This window comes from Gymnoscopelus braueri (genome assembly GCF_963280865.1).
Source record: "Gymnoscopelus braueri genome assembly, chromosome: 10".
In the NCBI taxonomy this organism is placed as follows: domain Eukaryota; kingdom Metazoa; phylum Chordata; class Actinopteri; order Myctophiformes; family Myctophidae; genus Gymnoscopelus; species Gymnoscopelus braueri.
This window is the reverse complement of record NC_137611.1, coordinates 48,768,679-48,787,545: the sequence shown is the minus strand read 5'-3', so window position 1 is coordinate 48,787,545 and position 18,867 is coordinate 48,768,679. Positions and strand designations below refer to the sequence as shown.

The 18,867-nt window shown below is 41.2% G+C and overlaps 1 protein-coding gene across 1 annotated transcript in view; it reads right to left on the bottom strand.

Moving 5' to 3' along the window:
* Window positions 1-9,348: 9,348 nt before the first annotated feature.
* The window catches only part of myo10 (myosin X), a 166,282-nt gene continuing 156,763 nt past the window's right edge, over window positions 9,349-18,867 (bottom strand). The window contains exons 40-45 of the mRNA XM_080440639.1: window positions 18,105-18,241; window positions 17,818-17,938; window positions 17,042-17,291; window positions 15,927-16,204; window positions 13,793-13,984; window positions 9,349-13,339 (exon numbers count right to left, since the gene is read on the bottom strand). Of these exons, the coding sequence (XP_080296765.1) occupies window positions 13,229-13,339; window positions 13,793-13,984; window positions 15,927-16,204; window positions 17,042-17,291; window positions 17,818-17,938; window positions 18,105-18,241 (1,089 nt within the window). The 3' untranslated portion in view covers window positions 9,349-13,228. The remainder of the gene's footprint in view (window positions 13,340-13,792; window positions 13,985-15,926; window positions 16,205-17,041; window positions 17,292-17,817; window positions 17,939-18,104; window positions 18,242-18,867) is intronic.

Here is an 18,867-nt window from a genome sequence, read left to right as displayed (position 1 = left end):
GGGTGTACTGTACGGGTGAGGGATCGTCACAACATGTTCCTTTATCAAATGAGTGTTTGAATGTTGCCATTTCTCTTGCTTTGTTAATAACAACCGTTACAAACACACGTCTGCTTTGGTAAAACAAGCATCTATCAGACTGGCTGGTACAGGACGTCACGGACATAAATCGCATACCGGAGCGGAATTGGGGGCGTGGCCAGGAATTCGGTCTATACTAGTGTATTTTCTGTTTTCACTCGACATTAAATAGCTTTGCTGAAAATAGCAGATCTACAAGCTCACAACGTGTCGTGGCATGCTGTGCGCTTGTAGATCTGCTATTTTCTGTGAAGGTTTTCCCCAGAATATGGATGCTGGGGTTGAAGTGGTTAATGTGTATCAATAAGGGAGGTTTGTTTACCTGGAAGAATCTTCTATAAAGGCGTTGCACTCTCTTTTCTTGAAGTCTGCTGGATTACATCTCTGAAAACATATTTGAACACAGGTTATGGGACAATGCATACAGGCAGTGGTGGACAAAGTAATCCTAAAGTACAAATTACAAAGTACATTTTCTTCTCAATATCACTGCATTGCTGTATTGGAAATAAAAAAAATTGCACCCAAAATGAAATGAATAAAGAAAGACATTTAAGACAGTGAAAATAACAGATGTACGCTCACAACGTGTTGCGGTGGGATGCGTTGTGAGCTTGTGGACCAGCTATATTTGTACTATATTTGAAACAACGCTTAAGTGGTTTATTCATAATATTTGTGGAGTTAAAAGTACAATATTTATAATGAAATGTAGTGGAGTTAAAATTACAATATTTATATTTAAATGTAGTGGAGTTAAAAGTACAATATTTATATTTAAATGTAGTGGAGTTAAAAGTACAATATTTATAATTGAAATGTAGTGAAGCTTGAAAGAAAACAAACACTCTATTGGGCATAATTATGGTGAAATTCATATAACTGCAGGTTTTTAATGTTGGTTTGTTCCAAATATGTACTGTGTATTTACACAGTATAGTGTGTGAACAGAGGATGTGATGAGATTTTATAAATTATTCTTTATTAATTCACTTGCGTACAAAACCCAACCCTCACATTCCTGTCTGTAAAACACATTTACAACTTTTCACTGACAACACTTTTTTTTAAATAGACTTGGTTAAAGGTCTTTATATAGAACCAGTTTTATTTCTATACCCACCTTCTGTTTAAATGGAGATGTTTTGGTGCTTGCTGGGTTCATCTCTATTCTCTCAGAGTCACTCCCCTCTTCACGGAGGGTCATGTTGGTTTCTGTTGTGTCCTGGTGGATTCAAGGAAGTTTAATGTCCACCAAGCACCTCGCTCCTTCTCTCTCCCTCCTAGGTTGACAGAGATCATTTTTATTGGTTTAACATGGTCTGAACCATGAGGGGAACAGCAGCTATCAGCTCTCTTTAAAATGGACACATGTTGATATGGAGCACATTCTACTTTGCCCTCAAACAACCACTAATAGCACTGATTGATTTAAAATAAAATAAAAAATTGAAAAACTGAGAGTTGGTTTCTGTCCGACAGCAACAATATAATTAGTCTAGATGGAAAGTGGGGTCCACACGTATAGGGTGAATTTTTCCCACCACCAGTTTTTTCTTAATCCTTGAAGTGTGTATTTTTATTTTAAATCTCCCAAATCTTTGGGAGTATACCAACATACAAATTAATACATTTTCCATTCAATTTGGACTCAAGGAATTCATGTGTGTGTGTGTTTGTGTGTGTGTGTGTGTGTGCGTGCGTGCGTGCGTGCGTGCGTGCGTGCGTACGTGCGTGCGTGCGTGTGTGTGTGTGTCCCTGTATTCCCAGTAGGCTATAAAGGCTTACTTTGTGGCTCCTAGAATTTCCAGGAGAGAACTTTCAACTATCAGGCTCCTCTCCTGTTGAACTATCTTTGAGGTTTAGTCCAGGACACCCTAAGTTTAAGAGCAGGATTCAAACTTTCCTTCCATTAATATATTTTGGGGAACAACAGCACTATCATCATCCATAGTCTCTAATGTCGTCATAGCAGTGCCACGTTTGATTACCTCATTAACACATGACATGACCTGTCTAGTGAAACATGTTCAACAACTCTTATGAATGTGTGATGTGGGGAAGTAAGTATGTACATTTTATTTGTATGGCACTTTTCACAGAGATAACTCAAAGTGCTTTACATACAACACAAAAATAAAGACACAGCACAAAGCATTCAAATGATTAAAAAGACAAATGCTTGTTTAAACAGCAGTGTTTTTAAGTGGTTGTTAAAAAATTTCCACTGAGGCTGCAGCTCTCAAGACCTGTGGAAGGGCATTCCATACCTTTTTGTGCTGCCCACAGAGGAGCACGGAGGGGGGAGCAGTTAAAAGGTTCAGTGTCTTGCTCAGGGACATTTCAACACTTAGCCCTATTTAAACAATTGTGAAAATAGAAGATCTAAAAGCTCACAACGCATCACAGTTAAGCTTGTAGAGCTGCTATCTTCACTATTAGTTTATTTAAATTACTGTGAAAGTTTTGGAATGTGTTTACATTTTAATACAGCATGCTTTGATATAATAAAAAAAAATGTACGTTTTGCACCAATCCAATACTTTAACTGGAAACTAATTTGACTGGGTAACTTTCATTTGTAGTTGAGTAATTAGTATCTATACTTTGACTCAAGTACTGGGGTGGAGTACTTTGGTCCATCAGTGCTGCATGTAGAGCCTCACTTTGAAGCATATAGTGATGTCCAGGACCCTTCACTGACCTGCTACAACAATATTATGTGCCCAGCAGGACCCTAAGGTAAGCTGCAGAGTCTATTGGTCATTCCTCGTACCAGGTTGGGCAGCCATAATTGAATGGTTAGAGCCCGCCTGGGAAGCCTGAGGTTCGAAGTGTCCCTGAGCAAGATACTTAACTCCTAACTGCTCCCAAAAACGAAAAAGTATGGAATGCCATTCTACAGGTCTTGTGAGCTGCAGCCTCTGTGGATTTTTTAAAGAACCACTTAAAAACACTAATGTTTAAACAAGCATTTGTGGAATGTCTTAGATTTTTTGGTTGTTGTTTGTAATCATTTGAATGCTTCGTGCTGTGTCTTTCTGTTGATTGTAAAGCACTTTGTGAGTTTTCTCTGTGAGAAGTGCCAAATAAAATGTACATAGAGTACTTCACCACACTACACATTCATAAGAGTTGTTGAACAAGCGTAGCACGTGCCCTAGCCTTGATAACCTTGCAGTCTTATGCATAGGCTAAAATGTAAATTAGATAGCATGTTATGTAAACAGATGCCAGGATCATTTGTACACCTGGCTTCCTTTAGTGTGTAAAGTTTCAATGTACAGATTATAGATTTTTTTATATTATACTGTTTAGACTGATTATAGGTTCTTGGTTTACCTATGATCCTAGATTACTATTTCTATGCATTTGATGTATTACCTTGTGTTGTCCTTGCTTACTGTAAATTACTCTGGATTAAGAGCGTCTGCTAAATGCCTAAATTATAAATTGTAAACATATTTCACCGGGCAGGTCAAGTCATTTGTTACTGAGGTAATCAAACGTGGCACTACACTGGCTTTAACACTATTAGAGACTATGGATGATGATGGTGCTGTTGTTCCCCAAACCGAAGGAAAGTTTTAATCCTGCTCTTAAACTTAGGGTGTCTGCCTCCTGGACCAAACCTCAAAGATGGTTCCACAGGAGATGAGCCTGATAGTTGAAAGTTCTCTCTTGGAGATTGTATTTATAGCCTACTGACACACACACACACACACACACACACACACACACACACACACACACACACACACACACACACACACACACACACACACACACATGACCTTATTTCAGGCAGAATCTTTAACAAACAATCAAGTATTAGTAAAAAGACAAATACAGATGTAATCTGAACAGTTTTGGCTCTGTTTTTTGCTATATTGAAATAGAGCCAAGATATGCTTTAATAATAGGGATCGGGCAAAAGGCGGAACCAGGCCCAGAATGGCCCAGAATGACGGTCGCCATCTTTGATGCTCACTATAACAACAGCTCGTAACAACAACATTGACAGTTACTCACGACGTGTCCTGAACGCATACACTACAACGGTAGTACGCTATTTACTCTCATGTACACAAGAAGTAATTTATGACAGCATCACCAATTAACTTTTTAAAAAAAAGAGAAAAAAAGGACAGAGACTGCCTCAGTTTCACCGATTTATTTTGGAAACTTAAAACTTGGTTTGCTTTGATGTAATAATAAAGAAACAAAACCTTGAACATACTAAACAGCACACACAATTTGGCCTAAAAATATATAAATTAATGCAATGCATGGAGTAGTTGAATTCACCGTCCCAGAAAAATAGTTTAAAAACTCTGCCACATTCTTTCATCATACAAGACAACTGTGTCGCGAGTCTCGCGACCAGTGTTGCCAGATTTTGCGAGAGAAACAAGCAACCAGGTATATGAAAACAAGCCCAAAATAAGTGGCTTAGTGGCTACATGAGCACGTTAAACCTACTGTAAGTGCTTAAGCTATTTGAAAATTCATAGGTTGCTCTTCCACAACCTATGAATGATTATGAGATGTAGAAATACACATCTAGCTCGGATTTCTTTCTTTTTTTGGTGAAAACGAGCCATATTCAACTGCCGATAACAACAAAATGGACCATCACGGTAAAAATGTTTTTGTTCCGGTGGATAGACGAGACCTCCCCCTCCCCCAGACAGCCTTTGTTTACATCCATGTGCATGTCGTGGCTTAATACCTGGCAGAGAATGTGTTAAAATACACACTTCAATGATTTAGATAAAGCAGTTGAAAAATCCACCTTAAGTATCTAGTACAAACATAATTATGTGATCTGAACATTTCCGGCTTCGTTTTTTTGTGTGCGTTTTTTGTCCTGTAATAGAGTCAAGATGTGCTTGAATCTGAATAATAACCACTTTATTGAATTCCTTGGGTCCAAATTGTAGGTTGTTTCCTTCAAAAGTTGTGCTCTTTTCTATTTTTTCCATTTTCTGGTTTGGGTCAGGATATGTGCAATAAAGGGTTAAAATGAACCCCATGGGACATTATTTCAGCCTGTTACCTGGCAGAATCTTAAAATACAGACTTCAAGGAATAAGAAAACACCAGGTGGCGAAAATAAATCCACCCTATGTGCGTGGACCCCACTTTTCATCAGGACTAAATATAAAATAATCAAAATATAGTAACTTTGAGAGAACTTACACTTTCTCCAGACGATCGTAATCACTTGTGTATTTCCTGTAGAGTTGTGTACAGTGACTGCAGTCTATCCTCCCCAACCATCTGTGGCTGAGATATTGGCTGGGGAGCTGTGGGTGAGAAGATTGTCAGAGGTCAGAGGGCAGTGACAGAGTGAGTGCATTCTGTTGCTACAGGTATGTGGATGAACAACATATTTTTGACCAGTTGTGTCACATACTGTAGGAAACATGAATAGGCTGCTGTACGTCAGGGGTCTTCAACATGTTTCAGGCCAAGGACCCCTCAGGTGATACATAGACAAAGCAGGGACCCCCTATTATGTTGGTGAATTACTAGGCCATGACACAGTTGTATGCCGAGAACTTCACTTTACTATTATTCACACACAACAACATCATACGGACAAAGTAAACGATCGCCAAATTCCCCAACACTCCCAGCAGTAGGCACGACACACCAAGTGCCGCACAATTGAACAGCACATCAATATATCACTGGCGACCCAGTGAGACACAACACCCCCTACTCTTCATTGTTTGTTTTTTTAATCTTTTTGTTGTTTCTTCTGTAAAGCACTTTGCACCGTTTTGAAAGATGCTTTATAAATAAAGTTTATCTTTATTATTATTAATGCTACATTGTGTAAAATTGTTTTGCATATTAAGCTAGGCATCTGTCCCTCCAACTTCAGATCTGTTTTATTTATTTTTAGAAAGCCCTCTATTGTGTCATACAGCTGGATGGTATGTGTATAATTGTGGTCTTGCATAGAATTGTCAAGTTTGTTGATCTCAGAAACTATTTTTGCAAGATATGTGAATGTTGTGACCCAAGGCATGGTCGCTGAAATGTGCAGCCAGCGCTGCATAGTTTTAGAGAATAGAGGTGCAGGTGTTTCTAGGCATACAGTAGGAGGTAAGAAACCCCCCCCCCCCCCCAATAAATGATCATTATCTAGCGCTGGCAGGTTTGGATGGTGGGTGAGAGCACTGCCTGTCTCCTCTATGCCATCCCTATCAGCTTCCCTATCATCTCATTATAACAGTTGTTGGATATTTTCAGACATATTTAAATATTCTACATGGACCCCCTGTTGAATACCCATGTTGTACGTATGAATGAAACGCGCGCGCACGCACGCACGCACGCACGCACGCACGCACGCACGCACGCACGCACGCACGCACGCACGCACGCACGCACGCACAAACACACACAAACACACACAAATTACTCCATACATAGGCTAGTGTATGTGTGTGTGTGTGTGTGTGTGCGTGCGTGCGTGCGTGCGTGCGTGCGTGCGTGCGTGCGTGCGTGCGTGCGTGCGTGCGTGCGCGCGTGCGTGCGTGTATCTATGAAGGCAAAAGGAACAGCAGCATATATGTGAACATAAACCTTCCTACATGATTGAAAACAATGTATTGACCCTCAAATCCAGCATCATAGCGATAAACACTTCTATTACATCATAAACTGCCCACAAAAAGTTCGGAAACTTAAATTTGGTCAATTATTTTCCCCTTTAATAATACCAATTGGTATTGTGTTTTATATCATTTTTATCATTGATTAGTCACCTTTACAACGATGTACAGCTTGTAAGGATCGAGCATTCGTGGAATGAGCAACACAGCTAAACGTGTGGGTAGTGCCCACCACAAATGTGCCAAAATCCCCCAATATTCTTCTGTTGATAATCTCTCTCGTTTTGAGCGTCCTGCCAGCACACACCTGCTGGCAGGGTGTGCCAGTCACAGGTGCGTGACCGGGCGGCACCTGAGCATGGGTTCTGCAACTTTGACATGTGTCTTTGGTACCGTTGTGCAAATCTTGCCTGTAAATCTTTGGAAGAAAACCAATGGTTCCTCAGTGAAGCAAGGGTGAGGAACCGGTCTTCTTGGGTTAGTGTCTTCCTTTGACTTCACCAGTCTCACAGAACTTGGTCCTAAGTTTGGAAATGGTACCAGGGCTGACACCAAATAATGCTGTCACTCTGCATAACGGAACACCAGCTTCCACTTGCCCTATTGCACAGGCCTTATCCTGAAGGGACAAACGTGGCATCTTTCCATGGGGGCAGCGTTGCTGCTTGGAGCATACACAAACTCAACAAAGTTGCAGAACCCATGCTCAGGTGCCAGTCACACACTTGTGACTGGCACACACCCTGTGTGCTCAAAACGAGAGCGAATACCAACAGAAGCATATTTAGGAATTTAGATTTTTTTTTGGGGGGCGCTACCCACACGTTTAGCTGTGTTGCTCATTCCACGAATGCCCGATCCTTACAAGTACCCTGTTGTAAAGGTGACTAATCAAACATTTTATATAACACAATACCAATTGCTATTAATAAAGGGGAGAAATGATTGACCGGAGTTAAGTTTCCGAACTTTTTGCGGGCAGTTTATTATACATTATTATTCATGTAATAATGAACTCTTCTATTACACATCATATAAGGATAAACAACACTTCTATTACACTCTCAGTTTGTAGTTTATTTATTTTTTCTCCACATTTTCACAACATTTAAACACAACAGTCTTTATGCAGAAAAGCAGTTTAAACAGAACACATAATACCCAGATTAATAAGTGAATGTTGATGTGTAGACTGTACACACTTAAATCCTCAGTGGTAATTTAATTCACAAATGTAACCAAATGGACCCATAATCAGAATTTGTTTGTGCCATCTGCAGTGGATATTTTTTTTTATAAGAACCATTCAAAAATAATAACCCTACCACCCAATCCCTACAGCCCATGTTGTTATTATTGTATTTGTGTATATTATATATTATTAATTTTTATAGTTTGTATACTGGATGCTAGTGTGCTAAAGGCAAATTATATCAGTTTTATGGACAATAAAGTTGTCTTTATCTTCATAAGGGTTATTTTTTGACCACAATACGTCTTCCTGAGCCTAAAAAAGGGTAAAACCCTCTAAATTGTCCACTAGTTTTTTTTTGATAGGCAAACCTCCACCCTAAGGCTTCCCCCAGCCCTTGAAACCACTGACCCAACAGGTTAAACTAGAACACTGAGTAAACAGGTGTTACGATTCTGTGCCTTGATTACACCAACTCGCTCGCTTTAGCTCGCTCTGTGGTGCCTCTCGTGGCTCCAGTTCACTTGAGACTCCGTGCCTCTGTCATGGTCCAAAACTATACTTTATACAAAACACCTCCGTCGGTATGTGTGAGCATCTCTTGATTACACCCAATGAATAGTCTGATGAAACACGGGAAGGACAGTATGTCGCCTACATACAGTAGACCATTCAATTGTCTGATTCAACGTGATAATGTCTCATTCAGTGCATTGATAGGCTGCCCTAGCGTGTCTCATATCTGGCATAGAGGGGCCATAAAAAATAAAAGCCTGGAGATGAGAGGCTAGTGCATTGATAGCATCTGGCTATTGTACCATGTACAATCCTCCTCTGGAGTAGAGGGACCGCCAGCAGCCCTTCAGGGTATTGTCTTGGCCAAACAGCTCGGTCCACCTCGATGCCCTGTGTTACACACTGTGCTACACAGTAGCACAGGAATTAGCACATTCCTAAGCCAATAATTTGATTCTCCGGTAGGAGACACAAACAGTCTCCTTTGTGTCTCCTACCGGATACATTAGCATCATTATTATTATCATCAAATTATTGGCTCAAGAATGTGACAAAAACAAAAACATCTCCATGAATTCAATGCTTCATGGGCTGTGTAATTGATGGAAAATAAGTACTTTTTTGGGTGAACTATTCCTTTAACTATGAATAATTTAGCTTGGAATTCTTTTAATTTACCTTTGGAACCCCCTCAAGGAACCCCGGGATCCCCGGACCACACTGCGAGAACCACTGCTACAGTTGTCAAAACCATCAATGAAATGTCATAACATAACATAACATAGCATGCAATCAAAAACCTTCGAAAAAAAGGTCATAGTGTCAAACAGTGTGAAAAAGAAACACCATGATAAATATGTATACGTTTATTGTTAGAATCATCGTTTCAGTAACAAAGCTAATACACAAACAAAACAAGGAACACCAGAATAAATATGTATACGTTTATTGTTAGAATCATCGTTTCAGTAACAAAGCTAATACACAAACAAAACAAGATACTGGTACTGTTCATCACTTTGCTTCTCTGTACGTTCGGAAAGAAAACAAAATATACCTTAAACAATCACCTTTAACAAAATCACTGTGTGGTCATCATAGTTCAGGAAAAAAAGAGAGAGAGAGAGAGAAGGCAAAGACTTATAAAATGTACAGCCGCTGATTATATAATATATAATATTTATATAACATTGCACATTTATAATAAAAAAAAGAACCCCAAATGGATGAATACAAAGGAAGTGTACATTATATACAAGAAGGCACTGAGTTAGGGAACCTGAACGGACGCGTTTATCTTTGGAATGGAGCTACCGCCAGCGGTGATTCCACTGAAATGATGAAGGCTGGCTGGCACTTTTGTTTAAGATACTGTACTGTACTGTAGCCTACTGCACTCTGAAAAGATTTTCACGCTACTGTACTGTCTGTCTATTGTTAAAATAAGTGTTACATAGCTATTAGCTAATAGCTATTTATTCTGATGGTAATCTGATGGTACTGTATAGAGTGTTTGTTCAGTAACCAGGTCTTTAGTAAACGGAAAATAAATGTTGAGATCGGGATACAAATTTCATCTAAATCAGGAGAGAGAACTCATCAGTGGTGTAAAGTAACTAAGTAGGCCTACATTTACTCAAGTACTATACTTAAGTACAATTTTGAGGTATTTTTTACTTTACTGGAGTATTTCCAATTTTCAGTGCTTTTACTTCTACTCCACTACATCTCAGAGGAAAATATTATACTTTTACTTTTACTCGACTACACTGATTTGAAAACTTTAGTTACTAGTTACTTTGTAGATTTTGATCATTATTACAAAATATGCATTAACCACTTTATCCCTACTTCGGCTATTTGAAAATAGCCTATCTACAAGCTCACAGTTGTGAGCTTGTAGATCTGCTATTTTCAAAAGATTTGTATACATATTGAACTCGTGAAATGGGACATTCTGCACATTGAGTACTTTTACTGGAACTTTAAGTACATTTTGATGCCAATACTTTTGTACTTTTACTCAAGTAATTTTTTTATACCGTTACTGAACATACTCTCTACAGCAATAATTACTATCATAAATAGAGCTTTAACCTTTTAACAAAAAACGTTGTTGTAACCCAAAGAATATCACCTACAGCAACTTAAGATACTGTACTTACTGTATGACCATCTAACCAGGCTACATCGCACATAAGGAGAATCTTAAAGGAGAACTTCACCTATTTTCAACCTTATCTTCATATAATTGGTCCTCACCTAATGCTCATTATAAGATGGCACCATTTTCTGTCTGCTCACTCTGTGTCTCAGAGTAGTCGACAGAATAATCGCTGAGAAAATGATCGATCGTTTTCCGCCCTCAACAGTGTCATTGTTCTTTGGTTTGGTAACGGTTCAACGTGGCGCCATGCTTTTGACAAAAGATTTTAAGACTGAACATTGGATCACTGTCTGGAAGAAACCGTGTTACATTTTTTCACAAGTTAATGCCCTATTTTATATTTTGTCATAGTGCGATGCCTTTTTTTGTAGTTGAAAATGTTCACCTATGACTTGCCCAAAATAGGTTTGCCAGGTTGAAAGTGGTTAACTGTGTCTGTCGGTTTTATAAATATTGAACCAATGAAAAGTATTAACACGAGCTTGTGACTAAATAATAACTACATTGGATCCAGGTTCTTCTTTTGGACGTACAAAGCGAGAAATGCACTGAATGTTAGATTTAAGGCTGACACGGTACAAATCTGTGGGTGTTTCAAGGGATATCGCAGCACCTTTCTGAACAGAAGTGGTATTTGAGGGGCAACCTGAACCAAAAGTCTTCAGTCAGTTTTTTTTATCCATGACATCATACTTGTATCCGTGACATCATCATTATATCTGTGACGTCACCAGGCACTTGAACGACCTCCGTTGAGTCCCCGTAAATACAATCACACTCACACCTGAAGTGCTGGACACCGAACTCTGGCCGCAAATTATTTACATAACAGTCAAATCCTGCAGATTACAGTCCTTAACACATCCACCGCCAGAGGTTAATCTCATAATAATGTACTCACCTGCCAAGGTGTTTTTGTTGTTTTTTTGTTTTTTTCATGTCGCCATAGATCTTGTTAAAATCCTTAAGATTGAGCCGTGAACGGTCTGTTTACGTCCGCGAGATCTCCCTGTATCTCCCAGTGAAGACCGCATGTCAAACGGACTTCCATGACTGTAGTTAGAGCGGATTACGTTAAACAGTGAAATGCGAGGAGAAAAAACTACAGGAAGAGAATTGAGTTTCAGTTTCGTCTGTAGAATGGGAGCGGGCGTGATCGTCGAAACCGGATCCCAAATAATTCTATTTCCTGTCATCAAACCGGAAACGGAAGTGGATCAAAAAAAATCCGAAAGTGCACCCGGACCGCGCATGCGCGAAAAGACCGCAGCCCGTAGGACTACGGGCTCGGCGCTTAACCGTTGGATTTAACGGCCCGTAGAACTACGGGCCCGGCGGTAAAGGTGTTAACGAGAGTCCCAGAGAATTCCTAAGACCTTTTAACAGTTTCCGTCTTTTCTGACTTCCTTTTTTTTTTTTTTTTACATTCTTTCTGCCCCAACACACACACAAGGGTTTTCCTCCAGGACGGCTGAGGAAGACTGACACTATTCCGTCCACCACGGTTTGCCGCCACGGAGCGCTTGGCGAAGCGTTTGCCGCGGCCACTTGCTCCCCTCGCGGTTCTTGGCTCGGGCCCGGCTCGCCGGCCACAAAGCCTTGTGTGTGTGCGTGTGTGTGTGTGCACGTCTGCCTTGTCGTCAAGTGATTTAAGGATGTTGAGGTACACACGAAACAAGCGCTCCTCTTCCCCAACCCTCCTGGGTGTAAATAATATAGTACAGTTTCAGTAACACTAAAGGCTATGTTCACACTGGCTGCGCAAATCAGATTCATGGCCGATCTAGATTGGAATCAGCAAAAAAAAAACAAAAAAACATAATAAACATGTTTGCAAATCGGCTTTGAATCACATTCCCAGGTGGTTTGAAATGTGATTCAAAGATTTCTGCCTCATTCTGGACACACTGAAGCCTGATTTTTACCTCATCATACGACAGTGTCGGTCGTGGAAAATAGACAATCTTTTAGCGATGTATGAATACACAAATCCGATCTGATGACTTGGAAATAACAGTGTGGACAGTCAGTCCGGAAGACCAGATTTGACAAATAAATCGGATTTGCCTGCAATCTGAACAAAGCCTTAAACCAATAGCGTACAGCCTTAAACCTATAGCGTACAGCCCACTATGTTAGCATGAGAAACACGGAGCTAGCTGGTTAGCATTAACAGCACCTGTGTTTGTTTACCATAATCAAAGGCATTTAATTTGACAGTCTTATATCCACAGATTGACGTACTGTACAAAAGAGCTGGTACACGGGAATCGAACCATGAACTGACAGTACGGAATGTCTAGAGCATCGCGCGACATCACAGGTTTGAATCCAGCTCACGACCCGTGTTAAGACGTCATCTCCTCTCCTACTCCATGAACCAGATTTTTACGTAGTTGCGTGCCTGCTTCCACGCATCGGCGCACAACCAATTTTAAATCAAGCATTTTAATGTCCACAAATGCTTTCCGAACTCTGCTTCATCCAGAAATGCTGAGGATATAGGCGTCCTTGCTTGGCCGGCGATCATTGTCCGATCCTCGGCCTCCATAGCGACCTCCCCCGGTTGAAAGTGGTGAATGGTCATGAGGAGGGGGGGCAGGGGGGATTAGTGGGTGTGTACTGTGGGCGGGGCCGGATGCCTCACCAGGCGCTGGATTGGCTGCCATGGCTGCTGACTGATTGACAGTTACTGTAGCGCTTCTTGACGATCATGCTGATGTACGCTTTCATTAGCTTAGCGATGTCCATCACCTGGAAAAAAGACAGACAATGTTGGATGGACTAAAAGTGGATAAGTGATCTTTTCTTTTTGTAAAAAAAGTTAAACATTTTGATAGTAGGCATTTCTGTAGAGTGTTTGTTCAGTAACAGGGTTTTCCCGTCTCTCCAGCTCTTAAAGTAAACAGAAAATACATTTCAGTTCAGGATACCATTTTCTTCCAATCAGGAGAAAGAACCCATACAGGATGCAGGATAAACAAGTGAAATTGGAAGTGATGAAACACAATTGGGAATTGGGTTCTCACTCCTGCTTGGATGAAACATGTATTTTCTGTTTACTAAAAAGCTGGAGAGACAGGGAGGACCCCTGTTACTGAACAAACACTCTATAGCAACTGCACTCTATATATCACTATCACAATATAGAGCTTTCACCTTTCAACAAACAAAAGTCTCTTTTTGCTAAAAAAAACTAATCCATACCAGAGTGGTTTCAAAGAGCAGTTCTCGTCCCTCCACGGCGATCTTATAGGCGTTGGGCAGCGGAGCGCCGAAGGAGAGGATCTGTTCGTAGGGGAAGACTTCCAGAGGCCAGGGCTCTCCTCGCTTGTACACCGAGATGGCTTCTCTGCTGATGCCCAGCCAGAGTTCTGCCGGGAACGAGCCATCACGACACTGCAACACAATATAATAACACACATTGACACTCTGCTGCTAACACACAACAACAACACACAAACTTTTAATGCGTGTTAATGATTAACACACTCCTAACACACAACGATAAACAATTAACACACTGCTGACGCCTAGCCACAACTCTGCTGAGAACGACCCGGCACGACACTGTAGAGATAAACAGATATGGGTCGTCCAATGATCAGTGGGTCGGCGGTTCGAATCCCGGCTCCTCCTGTCCACATGTCGAAGTGTCCTTGGGCAAGACACTGAACCCTACAGTACATTGCCTCCAATGAGTCGGTGTGTGAATGTGGGAAATGAGGACGCTGGTGTTGACTGTTCGCCGCTTCACCTCCCAATGTATGAATGAATGAACCATTGTAAAGCGCGTTGAGTAAGTGAGTACTTACAAAAGCGCTATGAAATGCAATTCATTATTATTATTATTATAAATATGTTCACCTTTCTGCATTTTTGTCTCTAAAAGTCTCTCTCTCTCTGTTCTGTACAGCAGTTGTTCTCAGGGTCCTGGGGGGGTTACCAGGGGGAGTCAGATGGGGGTCCGCGGCCAAATACATATCAATTTGGAGGTTCAGGGCTATACAGTTTGAACACTATTACACATGCTTACTGTGTGTTCTCTTGTATTTTCCTTTGTCTTGCAAGCACTACTGAGGGCATATTGAGGGTATATTGTATGTAATATATTGTTTTTTTGGATAGGCCAATTATTGATAGTGTTACATTGAATGTGATGTCTTTGTATCATGCTGTATCTACAGTCTTTTTTTTTTGCCGTTTGGCAACTGCAATTCCCCTCACGGGATCAAGTCTCTCTCTCTCTCTCTCTCTCTCTCTCTCTCTCTCTCTCTCTCTCTCTCTCTCTCTCTCTCTCTCTCTCTCTCTCTCTCTCTCTCTCTCTCTCTCTCTCTCTCTCTCTCTCTCTCTCTCTCTCTCTCTCTCTCTCTCTCTCTCTCTCCATGGGGAAGGCAGATGGTCCTCTCAGTCAGAGTCAGGTTCAGCTGGAGTTTTCTTCCCGTTAAAAGGAAGTTTTGTGCTCGCCACCGTGGCTAAGCTGATGAGGGGTCATGTTAGGGCTGCTATACGGTCAGCTCTATACATGGAAAAGTGTCTTGAGACGTGTTGTGATTTGGCATAAATCTCATGTCGCTGCTCCATTCAGGAAGCAATGGATTGTGTTTGTGTGTGTGCGTCCGCCTTGCCACAGCACACCAGTTGTCCAATTGCCTCCAAATATGACACAAAGGGGGGCTTTCTTGTAGGAGGAGGCCAAATGCATGAAAGACACTTCTTTCTAGATACATTAACTGATAATAGTGTATTATGTTATTCATCACAACGGAAATAAGTCCTAGACTTTATTGCGTTTTACCCTCGAAATGTTTTTACCAGCACGCATGTTTGTTTGCATGGTTATACTTTCTACTAAATAAAATCATAATGATCATCTAAGACATTACAGCTAAAATCTGGGAATTATTTTAATGAATATAAGGTTATCAGACGGCACACTGGATAGTAGATATCTGATCGTTTGGTCTGTAATTACCAGTATCTCTCTTGTCTGGGAGAGGGAGAAAATATGTTTTGGTAACTCAAAACATTTTCAAATTTGATTAAAAATGTTTTGGGTGAAAATAGCCGGCACATTTTTGGTGTGGTTCAAGTGGTTTACACTTAAACCCCAGCATCCATATTCGTGAGGAAAACTTGTAGCCGATCTACAACACGACGCATTGTAAGCTTGTAGATCGGCCATTTTCAGCGAAGATATTTAAGGTCGAGCGAAAACAGAAAATACACGAGTATAGAGCCCTGGGACTCCGCTCAACAATGGGCCACTCTTTGACCAGTGTCTTCATCATCATCATCATCATCAGGATAATAATAACGTTATTAATTCATTTAATCTCACCTCGACGTTGAACAGCGTGGATCCGTACCCGGGCCACTCTTTGACCAGGGCCATGTACTTGACCATGGCCTGCTCCTGGCTCATGCCCTGCAGCTTCTTCCACTTGTCAATCAGGCACGTGCGCACCGCCCCCACTTCCTCCCGAAGCCACGCCTCCAGGCTATGCTCCTCCTCCATCTTCTGGCGGCTCAGCGAGCCGCTGCGGAAGCTCCGCCTCAGCGTCCCTTCCAGGAAGCTGGAGCGCTTCTTCTCCGAAGTCCCGCCACCGCGCTCCGACACTGATAGGATCGGAATCGGAATCAGCGTTATTGTTTACATCATGATATTGAGATATTTGAAAATATACTTTATATATGGTTAATGTCGGGTGGAAACCTCAGTTCCGCTCCTTTTAATTATAAAAAAGAAATAGTGAAAATAGCTGATCTACAAGCTCACAACGTGTCACATTGCGACTTGTTGTGAGCTTGTAGATCAACTAAAACTATGACGAAAAATGTTTGTAGACTACCTTTTTTCACTGACGAAAAATAAATAAAAACAAAATAAAAACTAAGCTATGATGACTAAAACTAAGACTAAATATATTGACAATTTCTTCGACAAATAAAAACTAGACTAAAATGTTAGGGTCATTTTATGTTTGGTTGCGCTCAGGTGTTACGCTCTGAAAATAGCAGATCTACAAGATCCCAACACGTCCCGCTGCAACGCGTTGAGAGCTTGTAGATCGGCTATTTTCAGCCATTAAAACGGCTATTTTCAGCCATTAAAAGCCAATAAAATCAGCCATTATGATGCCATCAAGGCCCACCAAAATATTTTTTTGTTGACAAAATAAACTGTAGATTTAGTCTACTACAATCTTATGATATTTAGTCGACTAAAATTAGACTAAAATAAAACTATTTCAGAGGACAAAAATATGACAAAAACTAAATGAAATTGTATTCAAAAGACTATGACTAAAAGTAAAATGTGCTATCAAAATTAACACTGGCGTTTAGAACCATATCTGAAACTGCCGTAGTGTATGGGGGGGAAAAAATCCAGAAATATGTTTCACGGCACGATACCGTTTCACTTAAATCACTGTAGTGGCAAAGAGACATTACCTTGCGTCGAACCCGAGGCGGAAGAAGAACCCGTCGCGGCAGCGGCGGCAGCGCTGGCCGCCGGAGCGAAGCCCTTGGCGGAGTTGTGCACGCGGGCCCGGAGGCGCGCCGTGGGGAACAGCTGGGACATGTCGGGGACCGAGGTAGTGGGGCTGTAGTCGCCCAGCAGGTACTGGAGCCTCACCGCGGCCAGGAACTGTAGGGTCTCCTCCGGAGCCGGGTACCGGCCACGAATCACTGCTTCATGAGCCTGGGAGGGAGGGGGAGGCAGACAGACAGACAGACAGACAGACAGAAATATTACTAAGTGTGTCATTATCAGTGGTGGAAAGTAAATAAGTACATTTACTCAAGTACTGTACAATTTTGAGGTACTTTATTACCCTATTTATATTTCGGCCATTTGAGAATAGCAGATCTACAAGCTCACGATGCGACGCATTGTGAGCTTGTAGATCGGCTATTTTCAAAGGATTTTTATGAATCTTATACATTTGAAAACTTGTGAAACGTGACATTCTGCGTACTTTTACTTTTGATACTTTAAGTACATTTTGATACTTTTGTACTTTTACTTAACAGAGCATTTCTACATTGCAGTATTGGTACTTCTACCCAAGTAAAATATTTGAGTATTTTTTCACCACTGCACACTTATAGAATGAATACCAGGCTTTCCTCCGTGGTGGAAAAAGCCTGGTGACGCGAGGGTACCAGGATACAGAATACCCTGCGAGTGCTACAGGATCGTGACAGGCGTGGTATGAGGTCTTTACCTGCTCGAACATGAAGGCGAACTCCACGCTGTCCTTGGGAACGTTGTCCGTGTCTAGGAAGCAGTAGAGCTTGAAGTAGAACTTCCACCCTGTGTTCATCTCGTCTGGACTGGCGGAGAGCCTAAGGGGGGAAACATTATGAGACCACAGTTACACCACGTTTTAGCCGCCGTGCATCATATGTGATGCAAAAGCAATTGACTTCTTCTACCAAGAGGCAGTGGTGTAAAGTAACTAAGCCCATTTACTCAAGTACTGTACTTATAAGTACTCTCTCTCTCTCTTACTTTTCAAACTTGGCGAGGACATCTGCCACCACGGCTCGGCTCTCGATGGCTTTATCGGCGACGTCGTTGTGTTCAAACAGAGCGAACATGTTCCTGCTGTCGTCCATGGCCAGGCCGCGGATCAGCTTCTCCACCACCTGCACAGACACACACACACGCACACGCACACACACACACACACACACACACACACACACACACACACACACACACACACACAGATTAACATCAGACAGGCATGACAGCTAGGGATGGATGCAGCTAGTCGACTAGCTCAGGGGTCTACTACATATTGGATTCATGTTAAATGTGTATTTTCAGACATTTAACGACTTAAACCCTCAATACTTTGTAAACTTGACCTTTAGTCTAGTTTTAGTCGACTAAATACTATAAGATTTTGGTCGATAAAATGTACAGCTGATTTTGTCGACAAAAAAATATTTTGACGCGCCTTGATGGCGTCGTAATGGCAGATTTTACACTTGGTTGCATGCTGGAAATAGCCGATCTACAAGCTCACAACGCGTCACACTGCATCGCGTTGTGAGCTTGTAGATCTGCTATTTTCAGTGCGCAACGCCCGAGCGCAACGAAACATAAAATGACATGTCTTTTAGTTCTACTGGATCTCTTCTCCACTAGTCACTCACTAACATTTTAGTCCAGTTTTCATTTGTCGACAAAATTGTCAATATACATTTAGTATTAGTTTAGTATTAGTAGTCGTCATAGCTCAGTTTTTATTTAGTTTTCCTCAGTG